Below are 20,223 nucleotides of genomic sequence, written 5' to 3' on the forward strand. Positions count from 1 at the left end.
CGGTACTGGTCGGTTTGGGTCGGTAGGGGCCGGTTTGGGTCGGTAGGGGTCGGTTTGGGTCGGTAGGGGTCGGTTTGGGTCGGTTTGGGCCGGTAGGGGCCGGTTTGGGTCGGTAGGGGCGGGTACGGGTCGGTACTGGTCGGTACGGGTCGGTAGGGGCGGGTTTGGGTCGGTACAGGTCGGTTTGGGTCGGTAGGGGCGTGTACGGGTCGGTACTGGTCGGTACGGGTCGGTAGGGGCCGGTTTGGGTCGGTAGGGGCCGGTTTGGGTCGGTAGGGGCGGGTTTGGCTCGGTGCCGGCCGGTTTGGGTCGGTAGGGGCCGGTTTGGATCGGTACTGGTCGGTAGGGGCCGGTTTGGCTCGGTACTGGTCGGTAGGGGCTGGTTTGGCTCGGTTTTCGTCGGTATGGGTCGGTAGGGGTCGGTAGGGGTCGGTTTGGGTCGGTACTGGTTGATTTGGGTCGGTAGGGGCCGGTTTGGGTCGGTACTGGTCGGTTTGGGTCGGTAGGGGCCGGTTTGGGTCGGTAGGGGTCGGTTTGGGTCGGTAGGGGCGGGTACGGGTCGGTACTGGTCGGTACGGGTCGGTAGGGGTCGGTTTGGGTCGGTACGGTTCAGTTTGGCTCGGTCCGGGTTGGTTTGGGTCAGGAACCTGATCTATTGCTACCCTGCAGGCTATTGGCTGATTGCGATGGAGGCATCAGCTGTGTGATGTCATAACGATGTCATGCCTTCCTTGAATTATCGGAATTTTTCTTCTTCTCTTTTTCTTCTTTCATTTCTTCTTCTACCATCTTTTGTCCTCCTCCCCAGTTTCTGCTACATCCTATTTAGTTTTTCTACTTTTGTCTTCTTCTTTTCTCTCGCTGCTTCTCAATCGCCCCCAGAATTCTGCAAAACCTAAATATCACCATAAAAATTAAACACCTGCGTTTAGATAAACCAGCTACGTATAATTAAAAGGCTTTTACACCTTATGAGGTGTTTTTTTCCAGATGTCTCCATATAGAAATATACCGCATATACGTTCACGTGACCATGTCAGGCAACGATGGCGAGGTGTTTATGGACGGATGGCAAACAACAACGACATGCAGAGTTTTAGAAGGAATTAGAGGAAAGCCTGAAATGCTACATGGATTCTCGTTATAAGCTGTAATTCTCATAGAATGTGACTCTGTAAATGAGATTTTTATGAGAATTGTAGCTTCAGACTCACTGATGCTGGACGCAGAAGACCGATTCGCTGACGGAGGAGCAGTTTTAGTTCGTCCGAAGTCGAGGAGCTTTGCTGAAAGTGGAGCAACACCACCAGAGACCACCAGGAGGCAGCGTTAGGTTGTATGACTGACACACAACCAGAGAAAGGAGCAAACAGAGAAGAGGAGGAACAGGAAGAAGACAGCGCAGAAACCTCCAAAATAAAAGCCTCTGATGGAGATGAGAAAGACCAAAAAGAACCTTGAGGTTTTGTTCTTCTTCTGGTGTTTTTGGATGGTTGTAAACAACGTACTGGTGGCGCGTTACCGTGACAACCAGTGTCAGGAGGTGTAAAACTGTAATGGAAATGCAGCTTTGTCTTATACAACCAAATCTTCCTCTACTCTTCAGGCTTTCCATGCGTGCATGAACATCATATTATTGTCGTGAAGAAAAATAATGAAACGCAGAAAGGAAAGCTGTGATGTTTTTATTCTAAAAAAATAACATTTTCTTTTGTTATTTTTCAGGCACAAATTCTGTGGACGAACAAGGCAACAGGGTGAGTTTCTAAACACTGAACCTAGGGCTGCACGATTCTGGATAAAATGAAAATCACGATTTTTTTACTTAGAATTGAGATCACGATTTTTTTCCTAATATAAATATTTATTACACGTATTACCGGCACATCAACTTTGCAACAGCTGACACTGAACATAAAAACAATAAAAGTCTCTCTTGTCTTCTCTTACACACACAACCTTAGAATCATTTTAATAGGAACATTTTTTAACAATATATTTTCTGTGCATAAGGTGATGAGAGGTAGCTATGTTTCTTAAAATGCAAACATCAGGAGGGTTAGAGATGAAGCTAGAAACTTAACACAGCGGTCCTTTGGTTGAATTTGATATTCTGACATTTAATAATGGAGGACAAAAGTGATTTATGCAATGTGGGTCTAAAGGGTTTCAAAATCTCCTTTTTAAAAGTCATAACCTATTTCAATGGTAAAATAATAAACAGAACAGTTAATTCATAGAACTAAACAAATTTAGTGTGGTTTTAACTCACCTTTTGTTTCTTCCACAACATTATTCCTCTCTCCTACAACGTCCATTACATTACACGCATTTGGCCAATTATGCAAATTAGGCGATGATGTCATTCAGTGACTTTTAGAACAGCCAATAGCTGCTTTCTTTACTTTGGACCAGCAAAGAGACCCAAAAGAGACACTTTGGCAGAGTTACTTCGTTTTGTTTGTTTTTTGTAGTTTTCTTACTTTTGGTTTGTTTTTAGTCAAAGTAAAACATGAACATATGTCGGCAAAAACACAACTTTTTAAACTACTTACTGGACAGACAGTTTAAACTGGACATTAACAATCTAAATGGACCAAACAGAGACAACAGAAATGATGTTAGTTTACATCCCACTCTGTAAGCCAGGCTGGGATCAGCTGTGGATTTGCACGTGCACTATTCATTGTGACTGTGCACGTGGACTTGTGCAGGTGTCCTCTCTGCTCCTCTGACCAGCTGGGAGTGCTTTATGATGGGGAGAGGCTCCCACCGCTCGTTCCTGACAGTAACTGCTTAACAATACGTGCTTTCTCACAGTAAAACTCCAGTAAAAGTCACTAGATTTGTCGCTAGTCACTTTGACAAAAAAAGTCGCCAGATTTCGCGAGAAAGTCGCCAAGTTTTTCCTACCAGCCGGCATCTGCGTCGCGTGGTGTAAGGATCCGCGTTGTTGGTTGTTGAGGGAGAAAGAGGAAGCGCTTGTTTTGATGCAGGTGATGTCCGGGTTAGAAATGCAACACATTCGTGGTCTTTTGTCGTAGTTTGAAAATGAGATCGTATGAGTGGCGATTTTTTTTTTTAACGATTAATTGTGCAGCTCTAACAGAACGGCTGCAGAACTTCCATGTTTAATCTGAATACGCTGCGTCCATGCAGGCTGGTGACACTCCTCCTCCAACAGCCGGGTTTCTCTCAGCAGATGTTCTCAGAAGAAAGCAGCGTTTTTTCTTTTCATTAGACGTGCCGAGCTGCGAAGCTGTAGACGACGCTGTAAATCGCACACTTCTCCGGTCGTTGTGACGTTGATGTGTCTGACGGAGGTGTGGCGATGGGAAAGGAAGAGTCTCACGTATCCCTCCTCCTCCTCCTCCTCCTCCTCCTCCTCTGCTTTGTTGGTGCTGTAATTTAAGGCGGCACACTCGACATACAGCGGAGAGCTTGTGTTGGTCTGATCATCAAAGCTCCTCTTATCACACGTTTCCCAGCGATCAATCAGCAAACTGATTAGAAGAAATCATCGTTTTAAAGAACTGTGAGGTGCTTTCATCGGTTTTACCACAAATATTAGCAAAGAAATGTGCTTTTATTGACTTTTCATGCAGATCTGCAAGAGTTTGTGCTCGATCTCCTCAGATGCTCCGACTTCGACCATCTGTCTCAGAAACGGCATCATCGGTCTGACCTCCAGCTGGTCCGGTTGGTCGCAGTCCGTCGCTACGCCCAGATTTCTGGTCCGAGTCCGTCGTCCGAGTTTCTCCAGTTGTTCTAATAATTTTTTAATTTTTATGATTCATTGTTTTTTTTCATGTTGGACAAGAACATGGATATTTCCCATCCCAATTTTCCTCCGTTCTGGATGTAAAGGACTTTGTATTTTATTTGCGTAATTTCGGTTTGGGACTTAAATTATTGAGCAATGATCAGTAAATATTACTGTTCAGAGCAAAATCATTATGTTTTAATCCTCACATTGAAAATCTCTGGACTTTTAGGGAATATTTCATTTTTATTTTCTGAATTATTCTGAATATTTGAGTGGAAAACTTCTGTTTATTTCTTCATTTAGTTTCTGATTGAACAGAAATTAAATTTCATTAGTTTTATATTCAGATTTGAACACATTTTGTTTCAACTTGTCAGCGATTAAAACGTTTCAGGAGGAATTACAACCATTGTGCTGCTTCTGCCTGCAAACCTGAAGCAGCTCCTTGCTGTCGCCGTCGTCGCCAGCCTCATCCGCCCCGTCGGCAGCGGCGCACTCTCTAGCGGCGGCCTCGGCGTCGTTCAGGATCTGGTTGAAGTCGCCGACCTGCAGAAACTGTAACTGCTGTAAATTCAGGACGCGGGAACCAGAAGCCGTCGTCTCCTACATGCTGCTTTCTCCTCCAGATCTCACACACGTTAACGCCTCTGCTTTTATCCTCTCAGTTCACAGCTGAGGCACACTTCTCCCACCTCCTCCTCCTCCTCCTCCTCCTCCTCAAAAGGCGCATGCCCTGGCTGAGAGGGGGGAGGGGGGGGGGGGGGGGGGGGGCCTTCAAAGGGGCTTATTATCATCAGATTTCCATCTTTTTGTTCTTTAACTTCTTTCTGGAGGTCGTTTCTTTGTTTTTAACCGTCTTAAATCTGCCGTCAGACTCGATGGATTCTCACACATCCTGATCCATGAAAACACATTTTCGTTTGTACCAAACCCAGCTTTCTTTTTTTTTTTTTTAACTAATTTAAGCTTTATTTAGTGTGTTATTTCAAAACTTTTCATTTTGATCCAGTTAAAACAAATCTGCATAAAGTCTTCAAAATAACAGAAAAACGTTAAAAACCAAAAAAATTCTCTTGGAGCTGGTTAAAGCTGGTTGGAGCTGGTTAAGATGGGTTGGCGCTGGTTAGGGCTGGTTGGAGCTGGTTGGAGCTGGTTAAAGCTGGTTGGAGCTGGTTAAAGCTGGTTGGAGCTGGTTAGGGCTGGTTGGAGCTGGTTAGGGCTGGCTGGAGCTGGTTAGGGCTGGCTGGAGCTGGTTGGGGCTGGTTGGAGCTGGTTAGGGCTGGTTGGAGCTGGTTAGGGCTGGCTGGAGCTGGTTAGGGCTGGCTGGAGCTGGTTGGGGCTGGTTGGAGCTGGTTGGAGCTGGTTAGGGCTGGTTGGAGCTGGTTAGGGCTGGCTGGAGCTGGTTGGGGCTGGTTGGAGCTGGTTAAGACGGGTTGGAGCTGGTTGGAGCTGGTTAAGACGGGTTGGAGCTGGTTGGAGCTGGTTGGAGCTGGTTAAGACGGGTTGGAGCTGGTTGGAGCTGGTTAAGACGGGTTGGAGCTGGTTGGAGCTGGTTAAGACGGGTTGGAGCTGGTTGGAGCTGGTTAAGACGGGTTGGAGCTGGTTAAGACGGGTTGGAGCTGGTTAGGGCTGATATTCCTCCTTTTTTTTTTTTACTTATTTTATTTCATCATAAAAACAAAAAGATTAGCTTAATTTAATGGAAGAACCAAAGAATCCCAGAAGACAAAAAAAGACCAAATTATATCAGATTATTCATGTCTGCTTCTAAATTTTCATTATCTAATTTCCTGAGTTGTTCCTGATTTTAAAGTTGTTGTTTTTTTTAGTAAAAATCATTTATATTCTTTTATTGATGTGAAGACCATTTTAAATGATTAAATGTTTGCAACATTGATGTAATTTAAGATGATAAATGGATTTTACATTTGTTTAGAAATAGTTTCTAACTACATTTGCACAAAACTTTAATTCTTCTGAATTTAAAACATTATGTAATTTTAAAAAAATGTTGTGTTACAACATGGAAATAATCTATCAGGACACAGTATCTAGTAATATTTAGGATTATTACATATGACAGTATCACGTCTACATTTTAATGAAGAAGTTTATTTCTTTTTAAAATTAAATGGTTTATTTTAGATACAGTTCAAACCACATTTACTCATTTTTCATTATATTATTTTACATTTTTATTCATATCTTCACCTGAAACCGTTTTTGTAAACATGACCGTTCTCTTTTTGCCTGTTTCTGGACTAAATTATTCATTCATTCATTCATTCATTTTCCGAACCGCTTATTCCAATTCAGGGTCGCGGGGAAGCTGGAGCCTATCCCAGCCGGCTTTGGGCGACAGGCAGGGTACACCCTGGACAGCTCGCCAGTCCATCGCAGGGCCACACAGAGAGACGAACAACCACACTCACGCTCACACTCACACTCACTCCTAGAGTGACCAATTAACCTAACATGCATGTCTTTGGATGGTGGGAGGAAGGGCCCACGCATACACTGGGAGAACATGCAAACTCCACACAGAAAGGCCACTGACCAAACCAGCCAAGGATCGAACCAGCGACCTTCTTGCTGTGAGGCCACAGTGCTAACCACTGCGCCACCGTGCAGCCCTGGACTAAATTACTGCACAAATAATCTGATTATGTAACATATTATTTAAATAAAACCAAACTGGGGTGTTGTACTGGTTTCTGTGGGACACTCAGGTTTCTATTTGCCTTCCTCAGCTGTGATGTCACACCATTAAATTCACACGTCGAATATAAACTGTTTATTTTCACTCAATTTTCTCTTATCTGGTCCATTAAAGAGTAGTTTTTATGTAACATTTGAAAGGTTTTAGTTTAAAAATCCTGAGATTTTAGTCATGAAGCAGATTTAATGTCAGCTGATCAAAGCAGGAAGGTGCGTTTCACTGTGCGACCACCAGGTGGCAACATCAGCACACCTCCAACTAGTCAGACAGTTTATTCGCCTTCTGCGACCATTTAAACCATTTTAGTCAATTTTATTCAGTGTGAAAGTGATTGGCTTCTTTTATTATCTTCATTTACTTATCAGTTAAAAGAAAATTGCATGTTAATGTATATATAAATGTAATTATGCAACAATAACGGCAGTCGAAGACAAAATTCAACCCTTAAAACACAAACAGTAGATGAAAAAACAGTCGCTGGTCTGATTCCTCTTCAGCCAACGTTTGAGTTTGATTTGAACCGTTTTGATTCGTCGTCTTTCATCAGCTGGGATTTAATCTGTCCGCTTCAATCGGTTCATAGATTCCACATGATGGGCTGTGTGTTCACCGGACGGACAGATTTAACATGATTTCAACGTCCACAGTGTGTATTAATTCAGAAAATTTCTTCAGTTTTACTTTTATTTTGAAGCTTTTTGACCATCAGGACTCTATTCTATTCTATTTTCTTTCGGCCGATGCTTTTATCCAAAGCGACTACATGTGGTAAGTAACCAGTTGACCCAACATGCATGTCTTTGGACGGTGGGAGAGAACCCACACACACAGCTAGAACATGCAAACTGCACACGGAAAGACCACCATTCAAACCCCGCTGTGAGGCTCAAACCAGCAGCCTTCCAGCTGTGAGGTCACAGTGCTGACCACTATGCCACCGTGCCGACTATATACCAATATACGTAATATTTCCTTCCTCTCAGGCGGCGTCGCTACAGAGCGACGACTCCAGGTGTCTTTTTTTTTTTTTTTTTAAATCAATCAAAACTTCCTTTATAGTGTTCTTATATTATGTTATTTTGTTATTTTCATAGAGCAGCACAACCTTTGATATTTATTTTTTCACATAAAAATAAATATCAACAATAAAAACAAGCCTTGACCCGCCATAGCACATGAAAATCACCAGGTGGATGCTCGTCCACTGCGTGTCCTCAGTACCGGGATTTTATCTCGTTCTTCATTCCAGTCCAGCCTGAATTATTCAGGAGTTTCTCTGTATGGCTTTACTTTGAAAAGCCCCACCGGCAGGAAGGAAGTTGAGTTTAACCCGCCGCTGTTGGGATTTCTATCTTTAATCTACACGACCTTCCTGACCAGGACTTTCCAGAATAAAAGCCTTTGTGTCTCGGCTGGACTTTCCGGGCTGAAAACATGATAAACAGCAGAAGGCAGATGATGTCAGCGGCGTGGAAAGGGACTTTAGATGTCGCTCGGAGCAAAGTTTACAGGAAATCCACACAGTCGTAACGGGACGAATGAGCCTCAGACAAGGTGCTGGTGTCACACCGGATCAATCCGATGTCTTACAGGACCTGATTGGTCCACAGATAATCAACGCAGCCTGTGATTGGTTGGCGTTGGCTGGAAAGTTTCTCTGTTGATGTTGAGCTCCGATTCTTATCGTTTTCCTGCTTTCGTTGTCGTCGCTTCTCTTTTATTTACTCTTCAGATTCTTTTCTTTTGACTCTCCTGCTGCTGGGAACACGTTAGCGTTTGTTTTGTCTTTATAAGGCATGAAAACGCTGCGATGACTGGATGACTTGTTGTAAAACAGCTGGTCCATCCGTCTGGGACACATCGTCGCTTTTAGCATCAACAGTGAAGTTTTTCCTTTGCAGCGTTTTGTCGAGTTTTCACACCAGATTACGGCAGAAAAGATGACTGATTATAAACCAGCTGTTTTTAAGTGTTTTAAAGTTGTTCTTCTGCTTCTTTCTACAGATTCCAGATGAATTCGACAGAGGTGAGTCTCAATTTAAATTAATTTGATATTTTGGTGAAATCGGGGTTTTATTTTTGACAAGTTTAGTGCCAAAGGTTAAAAGAAAAATCTGTAAAGTAAAACATTCGCTTTTTAAAGAATTTCAGCATCTAATTCCTCTGCAGGTTTGACTACACCCAGAAAACATGCGTCTCAATCGGGGATGGTTACTATGGTTGCTGAAAGAAAAGTTTTACAGTGTTTACATAATTCGCAAAAAACTGCGACACTTTTCCTGTAGGAATGACATGATTAGGCCTACATGATCTTAAATCGCAGCAGACATTGGAAACGTGCAACAGAGGCCTACTTTCATCCAGAAACATCTTACGGAGTTTAAACAAGTCGCCAAAGACGAAACTTTGACTAAAAGCAGATTGTTTTACAAAAAATCGGAAGTCTGCTTAAAATCCTAACCATGCTAGCATTTCCTTAAAATGTGACCCAACACGCATGTCTCACGTTGTTTTCCTGAACACAAACAAATTGCACATCGAAACGTTGGGATTCAAACTCGGCTGGAAGTCTGCTTCCTCCCATCAGATCCGTGGATTCTCTGATGTCCGCGCGGTTTTCTGGACATCTTTTTAGTTCCGTTCACATCGGGTAAATCGTTACACCCTTGAGTTCTTCTGGCTCTCCTGGTTCAGGAATGTTTTTAACCGACTTTTTGTTTGACCAGCTGGAGGAGAGCGTCGTGGCTGCGGAGCGACTCGGTGACAGCAGAGGGAGCATAGAGCGGACATAGCGCCCTCTGCTGTCGCGGAGGTCATTTTTCTTGTTCTTTAGGCTCCGAGAAGAAAATGACGTCATTTTGTTCTGGCGGACACGTTTGAAGACAGTTCTCGACACATCGGGCTGCAGAACTTTTTCTTGTGGGGCTGCGAAAAGTATCGTGTGATTGGTCGGACATGTGAGGTGGGCGTGGTTAAGAAAGCAGGAAGCGGAGTTGCTGCTTCCGCGTTTTTACTGTTGCAGGTAAAACGGATTGTTTTGATAAAACAGCTCATCGAGGTGGTGAGAAAGTACCAACATTTTTACATGTGGCATTAAAACACTGGGACCCAGCCGCGTGCACGACCGGCCCTACCGCGTGCACGACCGGCCCTGCCGCGCGCTTCCTCACTGTCCATTTTTAAAACTTAATTTTAATTCCTTGACCTTTAACCCAACGTTAGACAGTCTCTGGTCAGTGTGCTTTAGTTTATTTTTATTGGTTTTTACTCCCTATTTAATCAGTTTGGTTTATTGTTTTAATTCCGTATTCCTTGTATGACCTGTTTTATTGTTATTTATTTGCTTTTGAACTGTTTTATTTAGTTTTTATTTTGGCTGATTGTGTACAGCACTTTGTTCCGACTCTGGTTGTTTTAAATGGCTTTATAAATAAAGTTGAGTTGAGTTGAAACGAGAAAAGCACTGAGAGCAGAAACCTCCGTCAAGCACGATGTTAAAGAATCCTTTTAAAACATTCCTGGATCCAAACGGTGATCCGGATCACCACCAGAATTTAATCAGTTCTCCATTTTCTCATTTCCAACAACTTTGGAAGTTTTTATAAAAATCTGTCCGTAACTCTTTGAGTTATCTTGAGCACAAAGACGGCGGGAAAAACATGACCTGGTGGAGGAAACAACCGGGTTCATGGCACATAAAGCAGACATCGCCCCCGCAGTGATCCCTCCCCGCTGCAGAGTACGGCTGTGACGATATGCTTTCGCCCCCATTCAGTTCCTATTTTTTGCTGATTCAATTTAATTTGGGATTCTCACAATTCTTCAATATTGCTAATTTTTTTAGATTATAAATAAAAAAATGCATTTTTTTTTGCTCTTCGTTTTCCTTGATTTCAATTTGGAAAAACCCAGTAGCCAGACCATCATTCTGCTGCTGTAATGCCCAAGAAGACAAGTAAAAAGATCAACAAAAACAATAAAAATGATAAAATAAAATTTTCATGGATTATTTTTGATTTGGAAAAAAAAAACAAAAAACTTTTTTTTTTTTTTTTTTTTTTTTTTTTAAAAACAAAAAATTTATTTTAAAATTGTGAAGCAAAAAAATCCCAATTTTCGATTTTTCGCTTGGATTTTCCCACCCTTACTGCAGAGGATGGATGGACCTGAAGCTTTTTCTTGTTCCCCTTCCCGTGGAGGATGGAAGGAGCTTCAGGCCACGATGCCGACTTTCAGATTGACCCTCCTGGTTCTGCGTTGTGCGGGTTACTGCAGTCTGATCATTTTCTCCATGAACTGGTGGAATCTGCTGTTTGTTTACAAGCTCCGGAATAAACTGTTTCTGGTTTTCCTCACAAGTCAAACACTTCATTATTTCTCCTCCATTTCCTTTAATAATCAGCATCAGCAGGAAAACTGTTCATTATGTTGGAATAAAACCTGATTTAAGCTCTTCGGATCGATTGGCTTTCCCCTCTGAACGATCTCTGATTGCTTTCTGCTGCTGCCGATCACTTCATCAGTATCTGTGTCCCTGAGGTCTACTTTGTCCTCTTCCCTCTGTCTGCGTCTTTATTTCCTCCGTCTCTACCTGTCCGCGTCTGCAGTCGTCCGAGGCAAAAAGCTTTGGTTTGGAGGTGCAGATGGATGCATTGATTGATTGATTAGCCAGGGCACACAGATGCTGCTTGTATCGGCAGCTGATTAGAACTCCTTTCTGAGGTGAAGCGGACAGATGTCCATCAGTCGCGCTCTCCGGTGCAGCCTGGAGGTTTCACTGGACCAGTTTTATGTTCGATGTGGTGTATCGAGTTGCAGCGCAGATTTACTCCAGAAATTTTCCGGGACGTCATTATTATACATTTAATTATGTAATAAATTATGTTTTATTTATGTAAAATAAAATTAGGTTTAATTAAATTTTTTTTTTTTTTTAATTAAAAAAAAAACCTTTTTTTTAAATTTTTTTTTTTTTTAGCAAATTAAGATTATTTTTTAAAATCTTTCATGCTGGATTCAGATTTTTGCCTTTTGTCTTCAGGTTTATAAATTATCTTTCTGTAAAATAACCAACTCAAAATGCAATAAAATAAGTTTTTTAAAAATTCTAAGGTGAAACTTTCATTATAAAAGTAATTTAAAATGTTTTAGGTTCATTTGGGGATGTAATTATTCATAAATAGAACTTTATTAATAAGAAATAAAATTGATTCTCTGCAGTTTTTGTGTAGTTTTCTCCCTAAAACCTGCAGGAAAGAGCTTAGCTGACTTGTTTATTTATTCATGTTGTTCTGAGAGCGATTTTCTGCATCATATGTTGGATAAAATCTTTTTATTTTCAGAGTTTAATTAAAATTTCTTCCAGAAAGCTGTGTGTTCAGGTTTTTGGCAACTTTAACTTTTTATTGTCTTTAAAACGTCTGAAATTCAGACGTTTTTTCTGCTGCTGAAGGTTGGAAACGTCTTTGTCACCTGATGACTTCTTCATCAAATATTGATCCTTCTGAAAGGGGATCGATCACACTAGATGCTTTCAGAAATGTGATGAGGGCCAATCAGGACCTTCAGGGCCTCCTCGGGGCCAAATTATTTCTGATGAGCTTAGGGACCAGGGTGAAAGTTGATGATCCAACGGGGAGAGGAGGATGGATAATCTCCCTCCCCTCATCTCCTCCTCCTCTTCTTCCATCCCTCTCCGTCTTGTCCTCCGTCCCTTAGACCCTCCTCCTCCTCCTCCTCCTCCTCCTCCTCCTCAGCAGCAGCAGAAGGTGGATGAAGGGACGGATGGATGAGTCCTGTGGGACATGTTTGGCTACAGACTCCGTTTGTATGTCGAGTGGCGGCATTTGTGTGGCCGATGCAGAGGCGCGTCGGTTACCGTAGCAACCAGGTTATGTGACGCCACCAGTGTCATTAAAGAGGCCTCGCTTCAGTTTTTCAGGCAGGAGGAAGAGGAGTGTTGCAGCAGATGCTGGACTGGATCACAGCTTTTTTGTTTAATCTCTCCACACTTCCCTTCATCCCTCCTTCATCCACCTTTCTCCACCTGGTTCCACTTGTTTTCCTCCTGCTTCTCATTCCTCCCGGGTTGTTTTTCCCTTCATTCCTCTTTCCTGCCTCTTTAACATCCCCCTTCCCTCCTTCCTCCATCATCTTCATCACATCTACATGTTTTCTCCTCCTCTTCTCCTCCTTCACCTCCTCCCTTCTGCATTGAATTATAAACAGCTGCTTTCATCTTTTTTTTAAAAATGTATTCCTTCTCTTTCCATCCGTCCTTGGCTGTGGTCGTCTAGTATTCTTCCTCTTCTCCTCCCTCCCTCCGCTGATCAACAAAAATGAAAGCAATTCTAAATGCAAGGTTAGAAAACTGTCAATCTCTGATTAGCAGCTAACTGCATTGGCACTTACGCTAAGACTGCAGGCTCTCATATCAGCAGCTAATGCTAAGACCATAGGCTCTCACATTAGCAGCTAATGCTAAGACCATAGGCTCTCACATTAGCAGCTAATGCTAAGACCATAGGCTCTCACATTAGCAGCTAATGCTAAGACCATAGGCTCTCACATTAGCAGCTAATGCTAAGACCATAGGCTCTCACATTAGCAGCTAATGCTAAGACCATAGGCTCTCACATTAGCAGCTAATGCTAAGACCATAGGCTCTCACATTAGCAGCTAATGCTAAGACCATGGGCTCTCACATTAGCAGCTAATGCTAAGACCATGGGCTCTCACATTAGCAGCTAATGCTAAGACCATGGGCTCTCACATTAGCAGCTAATGCTAAGACCAGGGGCTCTCACATTAGCAGCTAATGCTAAGACCAGGGGCTCTCACATTAGCAGCTAATGCTAAGACCAGGGGCTCTCACATTAGCAGCTAATGCCAAGACTCATACAAATATGGGCAAAGAGGTGGAGCTGAGAGGGGGGCCGTGAGCGTCATGGTGGATGATTGACATCGAGCGAACTCAGAGTTTTCTGTAGCAAAAAGCTAACCGAGCTAACCCCGTGATAACGGGAGTTACCCAGCTAACGGAGGTAAGCGGGCTAAAGCTAATTCATGTTTTTAACCGGATAAAAACCGCCGTTGTTCTACATTCTTCTTAATTAAAGGCAGAGATTGGTACCTGTCAATCAAAAGGACACGCCCCTAAATATGCCGAATTTCGAGATTAAATTACTTTAAAATGGGCGAGTTAGAAAAAAATTCACTCCCCCCACAGTTGTCATAGAGGTAAACCTGACCTATTAAACTTAAAATGGATTTTTGAACCAGGCTGTAAACATGTTTATTTCTGCTGTAAACATGTTTATTTCTGCTGTTATTTCTGTCGTGAAGTTGGTCTTTTTAACATGGGAGTCTATGGGGATTTGCTTTTTTTGCAGGGATGAAAGGGGAACTGCAGATTTATGCACTTCCGGATAGGCTTCACTTTTAACCGCTGGAGGTTGCTGCTTGGCTAATACTCATGTTGATACTGATGCATCTTCTAAAGTCATATAAAGAAATCTGTTTGCAAAAACAACCAACTTGATCTAAAAGTTTGGAGTTTTCTTTCATAAGAGATCAAACGCTTTCCGTTCAATTCTTCTCGGTTCTGATGAAAAGATATTCTGACATCAAAGGAGAAATGTGTGTTTCTGAGGGCCTCACGATGACCTCATCCATCTCGGCGCGTGACCGCCAATCCAACAGGAGCGTCGTTTCGCCCACCCAGGCCGACTTGGAGGAAAACATAAACAGCCCTGATGTGAGCCAGACCTCACACACAAACAGCTGATGTTGGCTAAGAAGGAACGGCCGATACCGAGGAAGAGATGAAAGGAGAGGAAGAGGAGGAGCAGGGAATCGTTGCTTTCCAGCAGTTTTACCCTCAAGCTGCAGGCTGGTTTAGATCATAATGTTCAATCGTCCATCTGCACATCCATCTTCTACATATCCGTCCGTCTGCGTATACGTCCGTCTGCGTATACGTCCGTCTGCGTATACGTCCGTCTGCGTATGCGTCCGTCTGCGTATGCGTCCGTCTGCGTATACGTCCGTCTGCGTATGCGTCCGTCTGCGTATGCGTCCATCTGCGTATACGTCCGTCTGCGTATACGTCCGTCTGCGTATACGTCCGTCTGCGTATACGTCCGTCTGCGTATACGTCCGTCTGCGTATACGTCCGTCTGCGTATGCGTCCGTCTGCGTATACGTCCGTCTGCGTATACGTCCGTCTGCGTATACGTCCGTCTGCGTATACGTCCGTCTGCGTATGCGTCCGTCTGCGTATGCGTCCGTCTGCGTATGCGTCCGTCTGCGTATACGTCCGTCTGCGTATGCGTCCGTCTGCGTATGCGTCCGTCTGCGTATGCGTCCGTCTGCGTATACGTCCGTCTGGGTATACGTCCGTCTGCGTATGCGTCCGTCTGCGTATACGTCCGTCTGCGTATACGTCCGTCTGCGTATACGTCCGTCTGCGTATACGTCCGTCTGCGTATACGTCCGTCTGCGTATACGTCCGTCTGGGTATGCGTCCGTCTGGGTATGCGTCCGTCTGCGTATACGTCCGTCTGCGTATACGTCCGTCTGCGTATACGTCCGTCTGCGTATACGTCCGTCTGCGTATACGTCCGTCTGGGTATGCTCCGTCTGCGTATGCGTCCGTCTGCGTATGCGTCTTCTGCGTCCCGTTTTAATGGACCTTTAAACGCTCCATGTAAACGTAGCTCTTTGCTCTGAATGGCCGAAGCTTCGGGGACCCCCCGTGCTCTTTGGGGGACCCCAGGTTGGGATCCACCAGTCTAGATGTTGCTTCTTGCCTCGCATTTACCACCCGATGTAGTACTGTCTACATCCTCCACCGCTCAGCTGTGTGTTTGTAGCAGCTTCGTGTTGTCACAGCAGGACTCTAACAGATGGCTTCTACTTCCTGCTTCTGCATGCTGAACTGACCTCTGGGGGATTGCATCCCCCAGGACCGGCGATGCTTCCCCCTTAGCGTGTTTACAGACAGAGATGTGTGTTTATCTTGCGATCGTGCTCCCATTTGCAGTAATGAGCCTACGGCCTCATGGGAAGCATCATCTTTATTATTAGTCATTAACAAGCTGACAGCTGGATTCATTGTTGGTCATTCGGACCAATCGCATGCGATCCAGCTGAGAGCAAACAACATCAGGGACGGACACGAAGCTGTCTGATGCGATGCTGAGAGTCCCGGTCCAGACAGCCTCATCGAGCCGCTCAGATCTTATCAGTCGATGGGGATGATGGTGCCGTCTCCTGAGGGAGTTGTAGATTTTTAGGGCCCTAAACGCAACAGCTGTGCTCTGTTGGAGGAGATCTAACCTTTCAGACATGACATGTCTCTTTTTTTATGTTTTCTGGTCATTTTTAGGTGAAAAAACAGGAGGAGATTTTTAAAACACCTGAAACAAGGAACGATGAAACACAGTAGAGCTGGAAGTAAAATAGAAAAAGTATCAGGAGTTCAAAAGTTTTCTGGATTCTGAAAATGAGCTGATTTTAGGGGATTTGAAGCTCCGGCTGCAAACGGCTGAGTAACTGCTGTCGCTGCTGGTATTCAACCTTTAAAACTACAAGCAAGGTCACTTACATCATCATCAGCGTCTCAGAAACTCTGTGATGGACATGTGACCCTTCAGCTGATCTACGGAGGTTTTCTATCCCGTCCAGGAGGTTTACAATCCAGACGTGTTTATTCAGAGACTCTACATCCATGGTAGCACCATTATGTATCGTATTTTTACTTAGAGACCTCTATTTCCACCTGGACATGATGATGAAGACACTTCCTGTCAGACTTTCCACCAATCAGAGAGCTTAAACTGACGGTAACGTCCAATCAGGAGCAGCCAAAGATCAACAAGTGATGAGAAAAGCAGGAAAATAATGATCCTCTATGGCTGGAATAAAGCCAAGAAGACATTTTATGTGCACGGTAGCGCCAAAGAGAGGAACCCGGTGCATCATGGGACGTTCCCTATCAGCTTAAAGCAGCAGAACTTAGAGACCGAGCGAAACAGAAAAATGATCGTAAAAGCTGTTTTTTTAACTTGTTACATGTATTTATCCTAAAAATGGTTCTTTCTTTTAGATCCTCCAGTAGTCCAGCAGATAAAACGAACCTTCAAATACTTCAAGGACTACAGACAGGTGAGTCGACTGACTTGCTCTGAAAAGGGCTGTAAAACCTGAAGTATGAGCTGTAGCTCCCTCTGAGGAGAGGAAATCTGTCGGTAATACATGACCCATATCATGAGTTCTGACGGAGCTGATGGGAAGGAGGAAGAATCAATCAGAGCTGACAGCAGTTTTTCTTCTATCTCAGATGATCATCGAGCCAACGAGCCCGAAGCTGCTGCCGGATCCCCTGAAGGAGCCGTACTACCAGCCGCCGTACACCCTGGTGTTGGAGCTGACCGACGTCCTGCTGCACCCGGAGTGGTCGGTGCGTGAACGTAAACGCAGTTTGAGGCAGAACCTATGGGACGCTCGTCTTCCAGAGCTTGTTGGACACGTTTCTCAGATGTTGGTCCATGTTTATACGATAACATCCCTCAGAAGATGCTACACTGTGGTCACAATGATGTTTGCAGGAGTTAAGAGCAGCAACAGGTGTTTAGGTTTAGCATACGTCATCATGACCCATCATGGCGACTTATATCCAGTCGACTGTGTTGCTAGCCGCTAGCTTTGAATGTTTTATGCAGGTTATTGCTCTTTTCTGACTGAAACTGAAGAGTAAACGCCTAAAAACCCATATGAAGTGAATGAAACTGCGGTTTTCCTATTAAAAATTAGGTTGTAATGCTGTTTAAACACGTTCTAGCATTGACCAATTAGCATCCGGTGCTTTCTCTGATACTGTGTGAGGTTTAACATGTAATGATTAACTTTAAAATTACTGTTGCTAAATAAAATATTAGCTCTAACTGTAAGTCACTGATCAAACAGGTGTACAGTTATTTGTTAGGATAAGGTTTACCAAACTGCCGAGCTGTTTTTTGGCCTCTTAAACCCTTTGTTTGTGGTATTAATATTGTATTTTACTTCATCTTTAAACATCTTGCAAGTGGAGTAAATCTCATCCAGGTTGTCTCCATAAAAAGCAGAAAGTTTCCAAACGCTGGCCGTCGAACCTGATGAGTGAAGACCCGTTTCTGCTCCCGTACACGTAAATCAAGTTGCCATCCTCATACTTCCATTCGTCTTTTACGTTGTTAAGTCAGTCAGTCCACCAGGGGGCAGTGCGGCGTTAACTCCTGTGTTGTGACACGGGTTTGTAGCGATAATGCACGGCTATAGTCGTTCAGAAACATCTTGTTCCTCTTTAGTTTGTTCCTTTTGCTGGCTGCATGTCAGTTGTACAGCGTAACGCTGACCCCGGTGGTTTCCTGTGGTATTGCTCCGTTTTCTGCAACAAGCGACGGAGAGCTAAGCTCCTTAAACGGACCAGATTACTCAGAACCGACTCAGGAGACGGACTAAACTGTCCGTCCAGCTACGTGTCCATTAGCTGCAAAGCTAGCTGCTAGCTTCCTGGTATCTCTGTGGTTTAGCACCTGCTGCCGTGTTTCCGCCCCAACCAGAAAAACGGACTAATCTGTCTTTGATGGATTGATCCGCCCATGTGGAGGGTTCCTGTCATTTAATTAATCGTTTAATCATTTGAGTCTATATTTAATCGGCACGTGTTGCATTGCTATGATTTGATTTAATAGATGTGCGGTCGTCTGTCCAAGGTTGAAGATCAGACGTAGACAGAATCAGCAGTCCTGGGATTTCCTTAAAGATGACTATTTTTTTCATTTAATTTCAGTTTTATTTATTTAATTTAAAACAACATAAAAATAAATACAAATCAGACTGCCAATTAAATGTGGCTTGAATGAAAAGGAGCAGAAAGAAGAGCAATCTTACATCTGCCCTTGAATTTCATGATCATCCATTTAACTTCTCTCTCCTAGCGAGCTCCTAAAACTGACGACTTACATACCCCATAAGACACACCTGAAACCATTTCCCCATATCACCATACCCAGCAACCTTATTCTACACCAACATCAATAAACAAACCAAATTCCTAAACAAGCAAAAATACACAAAAGAAATACCAGTTCTAAAACACTATTTCAAATAAGTCCAGACTTAAAGAAACTTCAGAGGAGGAAATCCTCCACTTGGTTTCTCCCAATCAACTAATCTAGGAAGTCCCTCACACCTGCGATGAGGAAGTGTTGGGTTGGCCACTCCCCAACACCGATCCTGCAAGGTGGAGTTAAATAAAGAATAATGTTGAATGGTAACACAATGAAAAATGCAACACAATGCAAACACTAACAACCTGGGGTAGTAAGTGCAGCACGGGTACCTGGCAACAGAAATAACAGAATAAAGTTAAATATGAGAAAAGGTAAATGCTAGGGACAAGTGGTGAACGATTAGTCTCACCCACTTGGTCACAATAGTAAACTGATCCATTCCCAGTTCAGTCTGTTAAATCTCCTTTTTTCCTCATTCTCAGTTCGAACTTCATGCCAGTGTGCTGACGTGTGATTGGCTGGTTAGAGGTCTGTGTTTACTGCAGTTAAACGGGGAAAGTGGACGATTAGTGTAAAGAAAGTGTCAGACTGGTGGAGGAAATGGGACTGGATCAGAACTCTGCAGAGACCTTTAAATGGGCCAAACCACATAAATAAAACCCACCAACCAGGATGACACAAACGAGACGCTGCAGCCGTCTGTTGGAAGACTCAGAACTTGGTAGAGCAGCAATAAAAAGCCTCATCCAGAGCCGTAAAGTCAGTAATGAGTGTTTTTACCCAGCGTACAGCAGCAGGTTCCTTTCTGTGACGTGGAAAGAAGCTTGAAACCACAAACGGCAGAAACCTTCGTTAATCGGCTGCTTTCACCTGCTCGCATGGATCCGACCGGGTTCCTGTCGACGAGTAACGGCGTGTTTCTGTGTCCAGCTGTCCACAGGCTGGCGATTTAAGAAACGGCCGGGAATCGACTACCTCTTCCAGCAGCTGGCTCCGCTCTACGAGATCGTCATCTTCACCGCGGAGACCGGCATGGTGAGAAACAGGTTTACGATGGCCTGAAAGCAGGACCTTTTAATGCAGCATGTTTTCTACGGTTTCAGACCTTTTGCATGTGACCTGATGTGTGTTCTGCCCCCTGGTGGACGCATTTAGCACAACTTTAATGTAACTAAAAGGTCCAAATGAAGGCTTTAGATTCATAAAATTAAAATCTTTTCTCCATTTTCCTCGTCTTAAAACAGAAAAGGCATGTTTGGATATTTAGCATAATTGTGGCTAACATTGATCTCTGTGTGTTTAGACGGCGTATCCTCTGATCGACAGCATCGATCCTCAGGGTTTTGTCATGTATCGGCTCTTCAGGGATGCAACGCGCTACATGGAGGGTCACCATGTGAAGGTACATGTCTGAAGTAACGTGAAGTCATTTCTGTAGTAAAGGAAAATATTACCGACATGCGTCACACTTTGTGTTTCTGCCTCGAATTCTGAGAGGGTTTTGGTTGTTTTTGCATCATTTCATCTATTTCCAGAGATTATTGCTTCATCTCTTTGGTTCCGTATCAATCAGATTGTACAGAATTAACTGGGTCCACATGGTTTAATCCACTGGTTTCCTAAACTGGGGGGCAGCCCCCCCCACTGGGGATGGTCGGAAAGGTTTGATAACCTCTGATTTA

General features: G+C 43.7%; 1 protein-coding gene across 2 annotated transcripts in view; it reads left to right on the forward strand.

The window, feature by feature from the left end:
* Window positions 1-20,223, forward strand: part of timm50 (translocase of inner mitochondrial membrane 50 homolog) — a 32,330-nt gene that overhangs the window by 4,066 nt on the left and 8,041 nt on the right. For both annotated transcript variants that reach the window (XM_079246806.1, XM_079246807.1), the window contains exons 3-8: window positions 1,726-1,757; window positions 8,490-8,511; window positions 16,594-16,652; window positions 16,828-16,947; window positions 19,472-19,576; window positions 19,845-19,943. In XM_079246806.1, coding sequence (XP_079102932.1) covers window positions 1,726-1,757; window positions 8,490-8,511; window positions 16,594-16,652; window positions 16,828-16,947; window positions 19,472-19,576; window positions 19,845-19,943 — 437 coding nt within the window. The remainder of the gene's footprint in view (window positions 1-1,725; window positions 1,758-8,489; window positions 8,512-16,593; window positions 16,653-16,827; window positions 16,948-19,471; window positions 19,577-19,844; window positions 19,944-20,223) is intronic.

This window comes from Telmatherina bonti (assembly GCF_933228915.1).
Source record: "Telmatherina bonti genome assembly, chromosome: 9".
NCBI lineage: Eukaryota > Metazoa > Chordata > Actinopteri > Atheriniformes > Telmatherinidae > Telmatherina > Telmatherina bonti.